Raw genomic sequence first — 17,472 nt, forward strand, 5'->3', positions numbered from 1 at the left:
TTCAGGCCAACCGTTTTATATACTTAACGACGTTGATTGTTTTGAATATTAGTAGTTTCAATTCTACCTTTCATGTGTCAAGTGCTAGTGTCCATTAACGGGTGAGCTCAAATTTTCTGACTTATTATTAAAAATGCAAAGAAGGTTGTCGTTTTAACAACACGTATACCTCAAAGTAACAATCAAATAATTGAATATTGTTATTGTGCAATGCTTTGTCATGCTACATAAAATGTGAACACTGAAATATTTGTATGTATAAAGATACATGTGTACATACTTACGCGTTCCAAGGTGGTTTTAGAAGCTTTACTGTCACAAAAGTATGATTTTTGTTGTTATAGTTTCTGTGCGAGTTAACCAACTTATAGTGTTCCCAATACAAATATATCAGTTGTAATAATGTAGTGTAGTTCAAATGTGGTATACATTTTTTTAAGCTAAATCATTTAACTTTTCAGGTAAAAACGTGTTTACGCCTTTAATCTCACTATCGGTTTGTAAGAATGCATGTATTTAGATTCGTAGCTTGCATTTTATTCATCGCGGAGCTCATTATTTTTTTTAAGCAATGCGACGCTACAAGGCTTGAAGCTTCATCAAGGTAACTAATTTTCTTTAACTTTAACTTGTAGATATGATATTTATTTTATTGTACTTTTATATATAATAACTGTAAAAAATTTAAATATAAAAATATGATTTGTTGAAACTTTCTTAACTATTCAAACTCAACTAATTTAGCAGGTTGATGAAGTCAGGTCTTAGGCTGTTTAAGGGGAGGGTAAGGTATTAAAATTTTTTTTTTGTAATTTTTTTTTTATTTTTTAAATTGAATGCATAATATTTGAAGAATATTGTGTCAAAATTTCAAGTCAATTAAAGCAAAATTGACGAAGTTATTAGTTATTGATGAAGTTGCTTGTAAACGTTTTACACTGGATTTGTTTTGTGTTTAAAACTTTAAAGCGTTTTTCCCACAACTCACGTTTTCAAAGTCGGTGCCCCTCATAACTTCAAAACTACTGCACCGATCCTTTTGAAATTTTAAACAATATTTCTGTACATATTTTACGAGGTAACGCTGTCGAGTTTTTTTTTTGTTCATAATTTTGATTTTGCAATGACAAATTAACCGATTTTTTCCCAAAATATTGAGTTTTTCACTTCAAAGTCTTCGAAAAAATTAAAAAATTGCAATTTTCAAAAAACCTTTACAGCGTTACCTGGAGCGAACTATTATCTAACGAATGAATTTTCATTTTTTGATTACAAATGATCCAGCACCGAGTTATGAGGGGCACCGCAATTCGCCTTTTTTTGGCGACACGTCCGGACAATTGCTACCATTGCCATATTTTTAAATATTTTTTTGTAAAAATTTGATAAAACATTCTTCTAATGTCATACTATAATATACCGTTGGTTGAATAAATAAATTTTTACTGTGTCGTCAGGAAAAAAATCAAAAAAACTTGGCTTTTTTCGCATGATTTGACCTTACCCTCCCCTTAAGATATTACATTTTGGCAGTTAATTACGTGTTGTGTATCTTAGCACACTATATTATGTGGTAAATTTATTCAAAAATAGTACGATTTTTGGTAAGTTATGTGAGTATGTTTTTTGAGAAGGCTTCGTTTTTGTATTGAAAAATGGATTTTATATATGAGTTGCCTTATGGATGATAAAGACACAACAAAAGGAACTACACGCACACATATAACGAAAAACGGAGTTTACTACTCGTGAACAGGGATATGCCTAGATTCCAATCAACCTATACGAAAAAAAAATAAAATCAAATCACGCCATGCCATCACCACCATAATTCAAAACTTATTAATTTAAGCCTTGGTAAAATTATATTTTTTGAAAAAAGGGTGCAATCAATTGCCCATCAATATTTTGAAATGCTTACCTCCAAAGGCTTTTCGAAATATTTATGTTTTTAGTTTAGGCTATTTTTTTTCCAGATAAATACATGATCTTGATACTGATATCCTTTAATTTTTAAGATTTTTTTAATATTTTAAGGACAGGATTTTTAAACATTTTTAAGCTGATATAACTTCGGATGAGTTGAAAATAATGCATATAGTTGACCGATAGAATTTCCTAAGAAAATCAATTTATTCTAATACAACATTCAAAAAAAAGTCCCAAGCTTCTTTGTATCTCCAAAAATAGCAAAATTGGTATTTTTACCAATTACTAAACACCATTTCCGATCGTTCAGTTATATGGTAGCTATAGGATAGTGTCAACCGATCCTAATGAAATTTGGTGGGTCATACTGTTTTCCCAAATATTGAATTCATACAAAATTTCAACTCAACAGCCGCCCACTAATGAAATCGAACCCAGGACCCCAAGGATGAGGACCGCAAGCTTTCCATCTAGGCTACCCTCCAAGTTGTTTTAATGGCATCGGTTTCACCATAGACTTAAATTTTATTATAGAGTTTGAGCATGCCTGATGGACTTTAAAATGCAGTTTTTTAAAGTCCTTTTCTTAAAGGAGTCCTTTATATCTTTGGCCTCGGGCGTAATGTCAGAAACATTAATTAACATTGAAAGATTGGCATTATTTTGGTTCTGCGATATTATTAAGTAACTGCAATTCATTTCCATTTAGCATCTCACGATCATTGCGCTTACTTAATAAAATATCGTTTACGAAATTTTTAAGCTCCAAAAAACGTTCAATCATATAAAATGTGCTATTCCATCTAGTGGCAAAATCTTGGAATAAAACCTTGTTGGTTACTTTCTTAAGTTGTCGCTGGCAATGCAACTCTGCTTAAAAAATGTATCGATTCCCTTTAACTTTGCACTGCATACACCTATTGACTCTCTTTGCATAAAAGATCTTGCAACTAAATTTAGGATATGTGCATGGAAGCATGGTATGTGCTTTTTTTTCGCACAAAAGCTAAGTCAACGGCTTCGACGACACTCGCTCCATTGTCGGTGACAACGGCTGTAACTGATTCCTTTTCAATAGCCCAATCTTTGCAGCAACTGTCCAGTATTTCAGTGAGGTACACTGATGTGTGACGCTCATAGCTCCAAAACTACGATGGTCAACGACGTCATTTTAAGCTCAAGCTGAAAATGAGCAGTAATGCCCAAGTAACTCTGCATTGACATCTGGTCGCTCCACACATCCCCAGTTAAAGTAAGCGGTTTCCCATTTATACATCTCTGCCACTTTTCCATCATTTCCCAAAAATTTGTCGTCAACCCGCTTTGTTTAATACATACCGCGACGGTATTTTGTAGCGCGGTGCTGCCGTGTTCATCAAATGTATGAAGCCTTGGTTTTCTACGATGGAAAATGGTTGGACATCTTTTTTTTATTTATTATTATTAACAATGAACTGTTATTTCTTTATTATTATAACTAAGAGTAAGGATAAATTAAGTTAAAAGATATTCCATAATTTTGGATTTAATTACATCTAGGGATAGTTCAGGGGACATTAAATGGGATAACGAGCTATAATTTTTACAGATAACGCGGAATGGATCGTGTTCCACAAAATTAGATCTAGAAATCGGTAACCAAAGGGGTCGGAATGATCTAGTTACTCTATTAGGCACAGAAAAAATTAATTTTTCAAGAAGTACTTGTGAGTCAACCTGTCCAAGAATAAGCACATGAAGCAGCATAACCCCAGCACAAGTACGGCGCTCTTTTAAAGGAGGTAGGTTTAGTAGTTTTAACCGGCAATTATACGACGGGAGGGAAGTGGCAGTATCCCAGTTTAAGCTTTTTAACGCAAATAGCAGAAACTTCTTTTGGATAGATTCAATCCTCCTTTGGTGAACAAAGAATTGCGGACTCCAAACGCTAGAACAGTATTCCAAGATAGGACGAACCAACGATACGTATAGAGTTTTAGTTGTGAAAGGATCATCAAATTCTTTAGACCAACGTTTGATAAAAGCTAGCACACCTCTGGGCTTATTAACTGTTAGTGACATGTGTTCCTTGAAGGATAACTTATTGTCAAAAATTACTCCAAGATCGTTAATTAGGGAAACACAATCTAAGACGTTATTCCCAAGAGAGTACGAAACGATGTGAGGCACACTGCGATTGAACGTCATAACCTTACACTTAGAGCAGTTAAGTAAAAGGAGATTTTTTGAGCACCACAAGAAGAGGTCTAATTAAGGTCTTCGTTAAGGCCTAATTGCAGGTGTCTATGAAGGAAATGGTCTGAGAAACTTGACATCATCATAACTTGACATCATCAGCATACATAAATGTAGTAGCAAAGTTTACAACACTAGGTAAATCGTTGATAAAAAGAACAAACAGAAGAGGTCCTAAATGACTACCTCGTGGGACACCAGATGAAACGTTTATAATCTGTGATGAACGGGTTTTAAACAAAACACGCTGCGTGCGGTTCGATAGATAGGAGGTCAACCACTGTACTATATGTGGAGAAAGCCCCATAAGATACAGCTTATGAAGGAGGAGATGGTGCTAAAGTCAGTGTATACCACATCAGTTTGCATGCGGCTCAGAAAACCTCTGTGGATAAACGAAGTGAAATCAACAAGGTTAGTTGTGGTAGAGCAATGCTTGACAAAACCATGCTGTGAAGTGGAAATAATGCTTTTACAAAAATTTTGCAGTTGGAACGTAACCAGTTTCTCAAGCAGCTTGGGAATCGCAGATAGGTTAGCAATCCCCCGGTAGTTCTCAATAAGTGCTTTAGACCCTTTCTTATGAAGCGGAATAATAAATGATTCATTCCATCTCTTGGGAAGACATGCCAGCTCTAAGGAAAAGTTGAATAAGATAGTGAGAGGATAGCAAAGGATATCAGAACTTGATGTTATTCATATTCATCGGACGAATAAGTGTTTGAAAAAATGACGCAAAGAGATTAGCAATACCTAGCTCAGAAGAATGTGAAATATTTTTATATGATAGGGAAGGAGAAAAAAGATTTGATTTACGTTTCATATTGACAAAAGAATAGAAGGAGCTTGGATCATTACGAAAGTTTACCTTACAATTCATGATATACTGCTTATAAAGTTGGTCATTGAGAATAATAAACTGTTTGCGAACATAAAGAAAGTTTGACTGATTGCACATCGATCCTGACTTGAGAAACTTTTTGTTAGCCCTAGATTTCCTGTTCTTAAGACGAGAAAGGTGTTTATTATACCAAAGTGGTTTTGTAGACAGTGATACTGGGACTTCCGGAACAAATTTGTTCAAGGCCTTATGAATTATTTCGTAAAACGAATCCGTAGCTGCTTCAATTGTGTTTATAGACGAAAGAACATTCCAATCGATTTCAGCTAAATGATTCCGAAGGGCAATAAAATCAGTCTTTCTGAAGCATTTGAAACGAGGTTTAGCATTAAAGCAAGCATCATTGTGAGGCACATCAATTAACACCGATGCTAATAGTGTAGGGGTGTGAATGTCTTCAGGAAGCGATAGCGGCGGGGACCGAATGACTGTCACAGAGGATGACACATTAGAAAAAATAAGGTCCAGAAATCTGCCATGAGTGTTATGAATTGGATTAATTTGGAGCAGGGCAAGTTCGGTTAAGCCATCGATAAAGTCGTTATGACAACTGGAAAGCAAGGAATTGTCTACCTCAGACGGGATCCAGGAAATGATGGGAAGGTTGAAATCTCCCATGATCAGGATTAAATCACGGTCCTTGGCCAACGAAGAGACAGACCTAATAGCATCAAGATGGTGAAAGTACACAATATCTTCAGCCATGGGAGGAATGTAGGAACAGGTCAAAAAAATATGAGACGAGCCAGTTAAAATTTTCACCGCAATGAACTCAATTCCGAACTCGTTCGTGAAAGGAATAATTTCAGAAGGGTACTTATTAGTAACAGCAATGAGGACACCACCTGCAAAAGTTGGACGATCCAATCGAAACACTATGAATTTGGAAACAAGAATTTCATAATCAGAGACAGAGGAGTTAAGCCAAGTTTCAGTAAGCACGAAAGCATCAAAATCAAAAGAAGCACTCTTTGTAAAAAACTGGCTCAGCTTACCCAGAATACTTCTAACGTTTTGATAGCAGCAGGAAAATACTATGTTATTCAGTTTTTTGAAGCAGTTTCAGCAGGGATAGGATTCTGAGCGTCTTTTGCTAGGAATTCATGAACGATAACGTGCTCAGGCCAAGCTACAGGGTCAAGTGCTTTTTCAAGGTAGGAATCAGGTAGAACTATTTTAAAAGAAGATATAGAACGCTTATGCTTAAAGTTAAACTTAAAAACAGCTATTTCATTAGGAGCTACCTTAAGATGGTTTAACAGGTGACTCTTGACATCATCAACAATAGCATAAGCCGAGAGACAAAAATGAGACAAAAAGGAGCAACCGCCCTCAGCGTAAGTCCAGAAGATCTAACTTCAGGCGCCACACCAACCAGAGGCCTTGGAGACATCACAGCTAGAGCAGAGGGTAGGTTGTCCAACGATGGGGGTTGTCCAACGATGTCCAACGATGGAGGCTCCAAGATGAGAGGTGGCTCGAGATTTGTACTTGGTACGCTGATCGCTTCTTGCAAGGGTGAATATTAGAGTGCCCTGAAGGAAGGCTCATCAAGTCCCTTGGTACTGGAACAGCATAAGTAGGTAGACTAGTAGGCGACGGTAAAATGTTTGGTGTTGAAAATTCATCGACTTGTACAGCATGGGATGTAGGGGTATTCAATAATTTAGCAGTCAGCAGGTTGTTGTTCGGAATTTTTTGTCTGGGGGATTCACTTAACAACTTTAGCCCAAGGAATTGAGTTTCAAGAGCGAGGAATTGCTCATTAAGGGCCGAGAATTGCTTGCGGACATCTAGGAAACCATTTCTCGTCTGTTTCATAAAAGTCCGCATCTCTGACTCAATTTCTCTACAAACGATGTCAGGCCAATTTTCTTGTTCATAAGGTCACTTATCCGTCCATTGTGTCCTCCTCCAGCACATTTAATATGTGAGCAGTTATTGCAGAGCCAACAAGACAGGTATGAGTCACCCGTGATGGTTCCACCAAATTCACATTTTTTTGCTGTGCAAGTAAGACTCATTTTTGGCTTCTTTTTGACGGATGTAAGAGATGACGTTACAAAAGAGATGTGCAACGAAGGTTCGGCGTCGTGAAGAACAACAAACTCCACAGTAACTATGAGTACAGCTCGGAGAGACTTATGTTGGATAATATAGTTAAAGCGCAACAGAGATAACTTTAACCGATTAAATGTATAAATTGGAAATAAATAGTTCAATGAACTTATTAAGTCGAATTTATTTTTAGGGATTAATTGTTATATTTCAACTTGTCGCAGAAGGAGAAAGCTTGAGTTCAAGATCGAAAATAATTGCAAACTGGCAAGAGCGATCGAAGAAACACGTCCGGGTACGGCAAGTGAATATACAGAACTGATGATGATATAATACATTTATATACATTTTATAAATATAATATATACATTTTATAATGATATAAATTATGGCATCGTTTATTTTCTTGATTTTTTCGCCATCGGAGCCATATTCCGTTATATTTTTAAACCTTTCAGCAATTAGAACTTGGGCCGCAACGCTAGAACTAGGTTCTAAAGGCACCTCATCGTGCTGATCAATTTTATGTTGGGAGCGCAGGTGGTCCCTCATGTTTGTGTCTCTACGACTGGCGAAAATTTTGCATTTGGCACTATATTGTCGATTTTATCAAAGTTCTTCCAACAAAAGCTCATTTTTGTTGTTATTCTTGATAACATTTTTACTTTTTTGCAAATAACTATATTGATATGTATATATTTTTCACAGTATAATTACTTCGGCATTGCAACAACAGAAAAAATAAATGTGGTTAATGGAATAATGCAAGTTTGCTTGCTCGATTATTGTGAGATCTATCTTTGGTTTATTGTGAGATCTATGTCGTTAATTTAATAATTTCCTTTAATATTTTGGTTCTTTAAAAAAGTCGTTCCTCGAATTTGATACCGACATAAAAACATACATATGTAAATATATTGTAATGTTAGCCTTTGCGATCCAGATCCCGTCCAGGTGGTAATAGAATGGATTTTGATTAATATTCCTTAGTTCTTTATTGTTCCATCTTTTAATTTGGAGCAGCCGTTGTTGCCGCTCCAAGCTCTCAAAAGGTTCTTCTCCCTTGCAATATTTTTAGGAGTAGCTGCGCTGCCAACAGCGGCAGCGGAGAGATGGTTATATATTCTTAAGTATATAGCTATGATCGCTTAGGCGGAGGTTTATGCACATATAAGTGGTTTGCTCGTATTACATTTATGCTGCATATGCAGTTTCGGCGTGCGGTTAAAGCAAAGCGAGCGTTTGGAAATTCGGTCACTTAAGGTTTATGACCCATGCTTCAAATTACGTAAACACTGCGACAGAGTGCTACAGGGTGTATTCTTTAAGTACTCTTGGTACAGTGGGTGGTCGATATATGTATTTCTATATGTGTGCATATAAAAAATATATAAAGGAAGGGAAATTGATTTCTTTAACTCTAAAAACACCAAAGTTATACCATTTCCGATAAATCAGTTATAAGGCAGCTATGGGATATATTCGGCCAATCAAGGCCGAACTATGTATATACTGCGTGCGAAGGAAAGAAGGGTATGTAAAAAGTTTCAAGTTGATACCGTTAAAATTGAGAGACTATTTTGCGTAGAAACAGGCAGACGGGCGGACGGAAAGACGGACATGCCAGAAGAGGTTAAAGATTGGTCAGTGGTTCTAAAATGTGGAAGTTTGACACCCACTGGTTTTAAATTTTTTTCTATACGGTACTAGGCTGATTTTCTTGGACGAAAAGGTTCTCTGGCCAAAAACTGGGTAATCAAATCAGAGTTGTGAACGTCAGAGCGGGCACACCAATCTTGAAAGAATACGTGCGTTATATCGGCTTTTGTATTGGCTTTGATGTAAGCCAAGATATCATTCTCTAAAGTATCAGGGGCAAGCCGTGAAACAAATATATATTTCAATAGAGGAATGTAAGAGTGTAAGAGTTTTGGTACCGTAGGTACGACAACTCCAGCATCAGTCGTTACCGGTAACCCGGACTGTGGTTTACCCTGTTGGGTGACTCTCACTGGGTAGTTTGCCTGGTTGTACAAGGAACGTTTTTGGCGTTGAATTGGGAAATAGGGGAGCGAACATGCTTTGCATATTTGCACTACTCTGTCGATGGTGCTTGGATATAGGTAGATTATTTTTTGTTTCCTTTAAAGGGAACAATTGTCTATACAATTGATTAAATTTTTGCAGAGTTTTCCCGTAAGAAAGTCTCTCTTTAATTCTATAAGGTGTATGTTAGCTACTGAATGTAGGTGGTTGGAAGGGGTGCTGTAATATGCACATATCACTGTATCCCGTAAGTTTTCCCGTAAGAAAGTCTCTCTTCAATTCTATAAGGTGTATGTTAGCTACTGAATGTAGGTGGTTGGAAGGGGTGATGTAATATGCACATATCCGCACTGTATCAAAAAAAGTAATAAGCAACAAAGTAATACATTGAATACTATTGTGTATACACACAAGCTCAAAGATTCACACACTCCTTAAGTGGTTGAAATACGAACCACCCAAGTATGCTTGGGCTAAAAAGCAAGCATAAGCGTCTCTCGTTCATGGGAAAGCAGAAAGGTGTTTACTAGTAAAGGTGTTTACTTACTAACTATTGTACTTGTGGGCTGAAAGGTGTTAACTATCCCTAGTGCTTTACATAGGTTTGTCTTCATGTTGATGTGGGAGTTCCATCTTTATCTTTGGTTTTAAGTGTGCTGGTAGTTTCGATGTATGTGTGGTGGTAAGGATTCTGGAGTTGCAGCCGTATTTTCTATAGATATGTAGGGCTTGGCACTTGTCCTTAGAGCAGTGGTCGGCACCCCAATACATTGATATGATTTTAACGCTTTAGTGTTAGTAACGAATAGCAGAAAGTAGGCTGTGAGCATGACGTTTCACACATTTATACTGTGTGTGTGTGGCAGAGCTCGGGCAGAGAAATTTCCTATGCCCTCGGGATAGGGCCGTGCCGACCACTGCCTTAGAGAGTCTAATTTAAAAAGTGTTTAAGGTGCTTGTTGGATTTTTCGACATATTGTGTTCTATAATAGGATGGAAGCTAATGAGTTTATGACGTGAGATTATATTTGTGACTGAAATGTAAGCTATCAAGAATAGAATAACAGATAGTGGAGCGCCTCGTGTGATTCCATTATTAAGTGGATATATGTTCGATAGTACTCTAGCAGATTTGATTATTATCTTTCTGTTTGTCATAAAGTTTTTGACATAGTTCACGATGCGGGGGCGTACTTTCCACTCATGTAGCTGTGGCAAAACGGATTGTGTGCCCATTTTTTCAAAGGCTTTGGTAATGGTCAAATATTTTTGAGGGACAAGGGTCTTGTAGCAAGGTGGTCTACATAGAGCAGATTGTCCATGACAGAATTACCTCTCTTAAAACCAAAACTCTCAAACTCCTCTTTTGCACACACCCTTCTTTTCTTTGCACGCAGTAGCTAAGTGTTTAGGTTTAGGATGACATTTAATAAAAATGAGTTTAAAAAAATCCAAATTAATTGACGATAATATTTTTTAACTTACTCATAAATAAATTATAAAAAAATTATTTCGAGCTTTTTCTTAAATCCAATTAAAACATTATATGATCTACTGAGAGATAACAAATTTTACAAAGACAAAGTTGGGAGAAAAGTTTAAAAATAAGAAGCTCAATAATAAATGTATAAAATGGGAGATTTCAACTTTGGATGAGTATACATATTAATTACACGACCTACATAATTAAATATATGGCAAAATTTGATCAATTCTTCTCTTAAGTGTACCGTGGAAAATGTGAGTGATGGAACGATTGTTTGTTCTGCACTTTGGTTCAAAGGAGCCTAAAGGTTATGGAGCAGGTAAAGATTTTTTGTTGTTGGCCTGTGTTATTATATGGCCTACAAACTCGGTTTTTCTTTTCATGAGTTCACATTTATATAATTAAAGTTTTCTTTATCGGACAAAAATTTTTTCCAGGGGTTGAATGGGTTCTTGTAAGGTGGTTGAAAAAATTATAATTACTACAAGAAAAACTACACCGAGCATTGTCCTACGATTTGTTAAGCTAGGTAAGTTTATAAGTAAGAGTCTACTAATTTAAGATGGAAGGTGAAGATTTGCATCCCAATTTAGACCTCTAAGAGAAAAAGTTAAGAAATTCTTTTGTACGGATTCTATGCGATCCTGATGTACTCCATATTGGGGACTTCAGAAACATGAACCGTACTCCAGTATCGGACAGACCAAAGAAATGAATAAAGTTTTGGTTATATATGGGTCGTAAAATTCTTTTGACCACCTTTTAATAAAACCAAGGACTTCTTAAGCCTCATTAACCATTAAGGAAATATGGTCGGCACATTTAAGTTTAATGTCTAATAGGACGCCGAGATCATAACCCTGAGCTAATTTCTTTAAGGCAATCCCATAAAGAGTATACGAACCCTGCAGAGGGCAAGAATGATAAAAAGTCATAAGCTTGCGTTTTGATCCATTAAGTATAAAATCGTTAGCTGAAAACCATTTTTGAAAGTTATCAAGGTCAGAATGAAGACTGCATTGGGCAGAGATGGATTTGTATTGAAGACAAAGCTTTATATCATCTGCGTACATAAGAACTAGAGAGTTCGTTAAAGCAGGGGGCAAGTCATTTATAAAAAGAGTAAATAACAATCGGCCAAAATGACTTCCTTGAGGGACGCCAGATGTGGCACGGACAAGACGGGAATGTGTGTTTTTAATTAAGACCTTTTGTGTCCTTTCATCTCTGTTCTGTATATTCACTTGCCGTACCCGGACGTGTTTCTTCGATCGCTCTTGCCAGTTTGCAATTATTTCCGATCTTGAACTCAAGCTTTCTCCTTTTGCGACAAGTGGAAATATAACGATTAATCCCTTAAAATAAATTCGACTTAATAAGTTCATTGAACTATTTATTTCCAATTTATACATTTAATCGGTTAAAGTTATCTCTGTTGCGCTTTAACTATATTCTCCAACATAAGTCTCTCCGAGCTGTACTCTCCGGACGTAACCCGTTACATCATAGTTACTGTGGAGTTTGTTGTTCTTCACGACGCCGAACCTTCGTTGCACATCTCTTTTGTAACGTCATCTCTTACATCCGATCTGATCGTCCACTCTCGGCTACAGAGTGCTTCAGAGAGCCTAAATTCTTTATACGCTATTACAGTGGTCTGCATTCCGTCAAAAAAGAAGTAAAAAATAAGTCTTACTTGCACAGCAAAAAAATGTGAATTTGGTGGAACCATCACGGGTGACTCATACCTGTCTTGTTAGCTCTGCAATAACTGCTCACATATTAAATGTGCTGGAGGAGGACACAATGGACGGATAAGTGACCTTATCAACAAGAAAATTGGCCTGACATGGTCTGGCATCGCTTGTAGAGAAATTGAGTCAGAAATTTGAAACAGACGAGAAATGGTTTCCTAGATGTCCGCAAGCAATTCTCGGCCCTTAATGAGCAATTCCTCGCGCTTGAAACTCAATTCCTTGGACTAAAGCTGTTAAGCGAATCCCCCAGACGAAAAATTCCGAACAACAACCTGCTGACTGCTAAATTACTGAATACTCCTACATCTCATGCTGCACTAGTCGATGAATTTTCAACACCAAACATTTTACCGTTGCCTATCAGCGTACCGATCATCGTACCAAGTACAAATCTCGAGCCACCTCTCATCTTGGAGCCTCCATCGTTGGACATCGTTGGACAACCCCCATCGTTGGACAACCTACCCTCTGCTCTAGCTGTGATGTCTCCAAGGCCTCTGGTTGGTGTGGCGCCTGAAGTTAGATCTTCTGGACTTACGCTGAGGGCGGTTGCTCCTCGTAAGGCCATTTTTGTCTCTCGGCTTATGCCGGATGCTACTGTTGATGATGTCAGGAGTCACCTGTTAAACCATCTTAAGGTAGCTCCTAATGAAATAGCTGTTTTCAAGTTTAACTTTAAGCATAAGCGTTCTATTTCTTCTTTTAAAATAGTTCTACCTGATTCCTACCTTGAAAAAGCACTTGATCCTGTAGCTTGGCCTGAGCACAGTATCATTCATGAATTCCTAGCAAAAGACGCTCAGAATCCTAGCCCTGCAGAAACTGCTTCAAAAAACTGAATAACATAGTATTTTCCTGCTGCTATCAAAACGTTAGAAGTATTCTGGGTAAGCTGAGCCAATTTTTTACAAAGAGTGCTTCTTTTGATTTTGATGCTATCGTGCGTACTGAAACTTGGCTTAACTCCTCAGTCTCTGATTATGAAATTCTTGTTTCCAAATTCATAGTGTTTCAATTGGATCGTCCAACTTTTGCAGGTGGTGTCCTCATTGCTGTTAGTAATGAGTACCCTTCTGAAATTATTTCTTTCCCGAACGAGTTCGGAATTGAGTTCATTGCAGTGAAAATTTTAACTGGCTCGTCTCATATTTTTCTGACCTGTTCCTACATTCCTCCCATGGTTGAAGATATTGTGTACTTTCACCATCTTGATGCCATTAGGTCTGTTGTCGTCTTTCTCGTCTTAAGAACAGGAAATCCAGAGCTTACTAAAAGTTTCTTAAGTCAGGATCGATGTGCCACCAGTCAAACTTTCTTTATGTTCGCAACCAGTTAATTATTCTCAACGATTAACTCTATAAGCAGTTTATCAGGAATTGTAAGGTAAACTTTCGAATGATCCAAGCTCCTTCTACTCTTTTGTCTTTTGTAAAAATATTTCACATTCTTCTGAGCAAGGTATTGCTAATCTCTTTGCGTCATTTTTTCAACCCACCTATTCGTCCGATTTATATAACCACAATTCTTCTTATCCTTATAAATTACCACATATAAACCACATTCACTTTTCAAAATTTCGAATTTAGGATCTGTTCGAAGCTCTTTCAACAATAGATATATCATTCTCTGCTGGTCCTGACAATGTTCCTAGCTGTGTTCTAAGGTACTGTTCTGATATCCTTTGCTATCCTCTCACTATCTTATTCAACTTATCCTTGGAGCTGGCATGTCTCCCCAAGAGATGGAATGAATCTTTTATTATTCCGCTTCATAAGAAAGGGTCTAAAGCACTTATTGAGAACTACCGGGGGATTGCTAACCTATCTGCGATTCCCAAGCTGCTTGAGAAACTGGTTACGTTCCAACTGCAAAATTTTTGTAAAAGCATTATTTCCACTTCACAGCATGGTTTTGTCAAGCATTGCTCTACCACAACTAACCTTGTTGATTTCACTTCGTTTATCCACAGAGGTTTTCTGAGCCGCATGCAAACTGATGTGGTATACACTTACTTTAGCACCATCTCCTCCTTCATAAGCTGTATCTTATGGGGCTTTCTCCACATATAGTACAGTGGTTGACCTCCTATCTATCGAACCGCACGCAGCGTGTTTTGTTTAAAACCCGTTCATCACAGATTATAAACGTTTCATCTGGTGTCCCACGAGGTAGTCATTTAGGACCTCTTCTGTTTGTTCTTTTTATCAACGATTTACCTAGTGTTGTAAACTTTGCTACTACATTTATGTATGCTGATGATGTCAAGTTATGATGATGTCAAGTTTCTCAGACCATTTCCTTCATAGACACCTGCAATTAGGCCTTAACGAAGACCTTAATTAGACCTCTTCTTGTGGTGCTCAAAAAATCTCCTTTTACTTAACTGCTCTAAGTGTAAGGTTATGACGTTCAATCGCAGTGTGCCTCACATCGTTTCGTACTCTCTTGGGAATAACGTCTTAGATTGTGTTTCCCTAATTAACGATCTTGGAGTCATTTTTGACAATAAGTTATCCTTCAAGGAACACATGTCACTAACAGTTAATAAGCCCAGAGGTGTGCTAGCTTTTATCAAACGTTGGTCTAAAGAATTTGATGATCCTTTCACAACTAAAACTCTATACGTATCGTTGGTTCGTCCTATCTTGGAATACTGTTCTAGCGTTTGGAGTCCGCAATTCTTTGTTCACCAAAGGAGGATTGAATCTATCCAAAAGAAGTTTCTGCTATTTGCGTTAAAAAGCTTAAACTGGGATACTGCCACTTCCCTCCCGTCGTATAATTGCCGGTTAAAACTACTAAACCTACCTCCTTTAAAAGAGCGCCGTACTTGTGCTGGGGTTATGCTGCTTCATGTGCTTATTCTTGGACAGGTTGACTCACAAGTACTTCTTGAAAAATTAATGTTTTCTGTGCCTAATAGAGTAACTAGATCATTCCGACCCCTTTGGTTACCGATTTCTAGATCTAATTTTGTGGAACACGATCCATTCCGCGTTATCTGTAAAAATTATAGCTCGTTATCCCATTTAATGTCCCCTGAACTATCCCTAGATGTAATTAAATCCAAAATTATGGAATATCCTTTAGCTTAGTTATCCTTACATTTAGTTATAATATTATAGAAATATCAGATCATTGTTAATAATAATAAATAAAACCAAATAAATAGCTGGAGATCCACGTTAAGAGGTCTGTAGAGAATCCCAACATATTCAGTTTACTCAACAAGAGTGAGTGATTCACTGAATCAAATGCTTTTCTAAAGTCCGTGTAAATTACATCAGTTTGATATCCCTCACAAAAGCGATTTATGACAAGGGATAATAAATAAATAAGCCTTGCTGACAAGGAGAGATGATCGAAGAGCAAAGGTGTTGCAGATGGGGAGTAACTAATTTTTCAAATAACTTTGGAATTGCCGACAATTTAGAGATGCCTCTGTAATTGGCGGCATCGGACTTTTTCCCCTTTTTATGTAAGGGAACTATAAAAGATTCCTTCAACTTAGGGGGAAAAATCGAGGTTTCCAAAAATAAGTTGAAAAGTCTTGCACAGGGTTTGCACAGAGCCCTGGCACATTATTTTAGCACACAGCCTGGTGTGCCACAGACTCCATCAGGGCCTGGCTAATAAATGGGTTTGACCTTTAAAAGATCAGATAATAAGCTATTCTCGGAGAAAAACGGACAGAAAATAAGATTAGCTGATTGAATGTTGTGTGCATAGTTGATTTTTTTTCAACGTAAGAAGTGGTGGGAAAGATACATGTTTACGCTTTGTGTTTACAAAATTATAAAACTGCTTCGGATCCTGAGTAAATTGTATCCGGCAGCGACGAATATAATTCCTGTAACATGCAGCGTTATGCACGGTAAAATTTTACCGATCTACTAATCTAATACTACTGCAGGTTTTTTATATTTTAGTAAGAGCCTATTTTTAGTATTTTTTAGGTTATTGAGGCACCTTGTAAACCAAGGAGGATTTGTTGAAGCGGACGAATATTTCCATGGCACACAGGAGTCAAAAAATGTATTTAAATGTATATTTAAATGCAAATGTATACATATGTATTTACTTATGTATGTATTTGGAGAGAGCGGTACCATCGGGATCAGATACAAAGCATAAGCCTAAAAGCCGACCTAACGAATTTCTAACATGGTCAATTTGACCTAGGGACATGTCAAACATGCCCTCGGTGAAGTCATGGTGAGTGATAAGTGACAAAGATGCTAAGTTCTTGACGTTAGACCACTTTAATTCTGGGATATTAAAGTCGCCCACAGCGACGAGCTGGTCACAATCAGTCATAACATTAAAAACGGATTGAATAGCGGACAAATGCTGTATATGTGGGCGGTTCAGACGAAAGCGGTATATATGAACACGTAATTTATAAAGATTTCACGGATAAAATGATTTCAATGAAAATAAACTCTATGTCACCAAACTATTGTGATTTCACCTCGTCAGAAGCAAGAGTGAAGTCTACCGAAATGAGGACTCCACCCCCCCTTCGCTGAGGTTGATCCCTTCTAAAAGTAATGTACTTTCTTGGAAAAACTTCGGAGCTAAAGATCTCCGGCTTTAACCAAGTTTCTGTAAAGGCTATAATATGGGACGTAAAGAAAGAACTATCAGAATATAGTTTTAGCAGCTGAAGGCCGCTGTACTGAGTGTCAAGTGCACAGATCTGGTCATTGATTTTACGAAAAACAAGAAATCAACTCTTTAAATCCATTTTTAGTCTGTCTCATGAACGAACTCATTTCATCTTGGACCGCACGACAAACATCACAATAATGAAAACCAGGCCCACGGGAAATGGCATCCGAAAATGAGGTAGTGAACCCGGCACACTTGGGGTCTACGACGTTTTCACATATCCAGCAATGGATGGTAGGCTGGGATGAGGAGATTGTTTTGTTACAAAACTTCATGGAATAGACCAGGTTAAATTCCATATTATTCATTAACAAAACAAAATTAATAAATAAAAGGTTAAAAAACACTACACCTTGAACCACTGTGCCAAATAGGAAGCCGAAACGGGA

General features: G+C 37.2%; 1 protein-coding gene across 5 annotated transcripts in view; it reads left to right on the forward strand.

Moving 5' to 3' along the window:
* The window catches only part of LOC108133570 (uncharacterized), a 265,289-nt gene continuing 247,817 nt past the window's right edge, over positions 1 to 17,472 (forward strand). For 3 of the 5 annotated variants that reach the window (XM_070281111.1, XM_070281112.1, XM_070281110.1), the window contains exon 1: positions 464 to 604. In XM_070281111.1, coding sequence (XP_070137212.1) covers positions 507 to 604 — 98 coding nt within the window. In that variant the 5' untranslated portion in view covers positions 464 to 506. Of the gene's footprint in view, positions 102 to 306; positions 324 to 461; positions 605 to 17,472 lie in introns of those variants that run through there. The other 2 variants (XR_006246139.2, XM_070281109.1) reach the window with 2 other exon arrangements.

Source organism: Drosophila bipectinata, chromosome 3R (assembly GCF_030179905.1).
Source record: "Drosophila bipectinata strain 14024-0381.07 chromosome 3R, DbipHiC1v2, whole genome shotgun sequence".
Lineage (NCBI taxonomy): Eukaryota > Metazoa > Arthropoda > Insecta > Diptera > Drosophilidae > Drosophila > Drosophila bipectinata.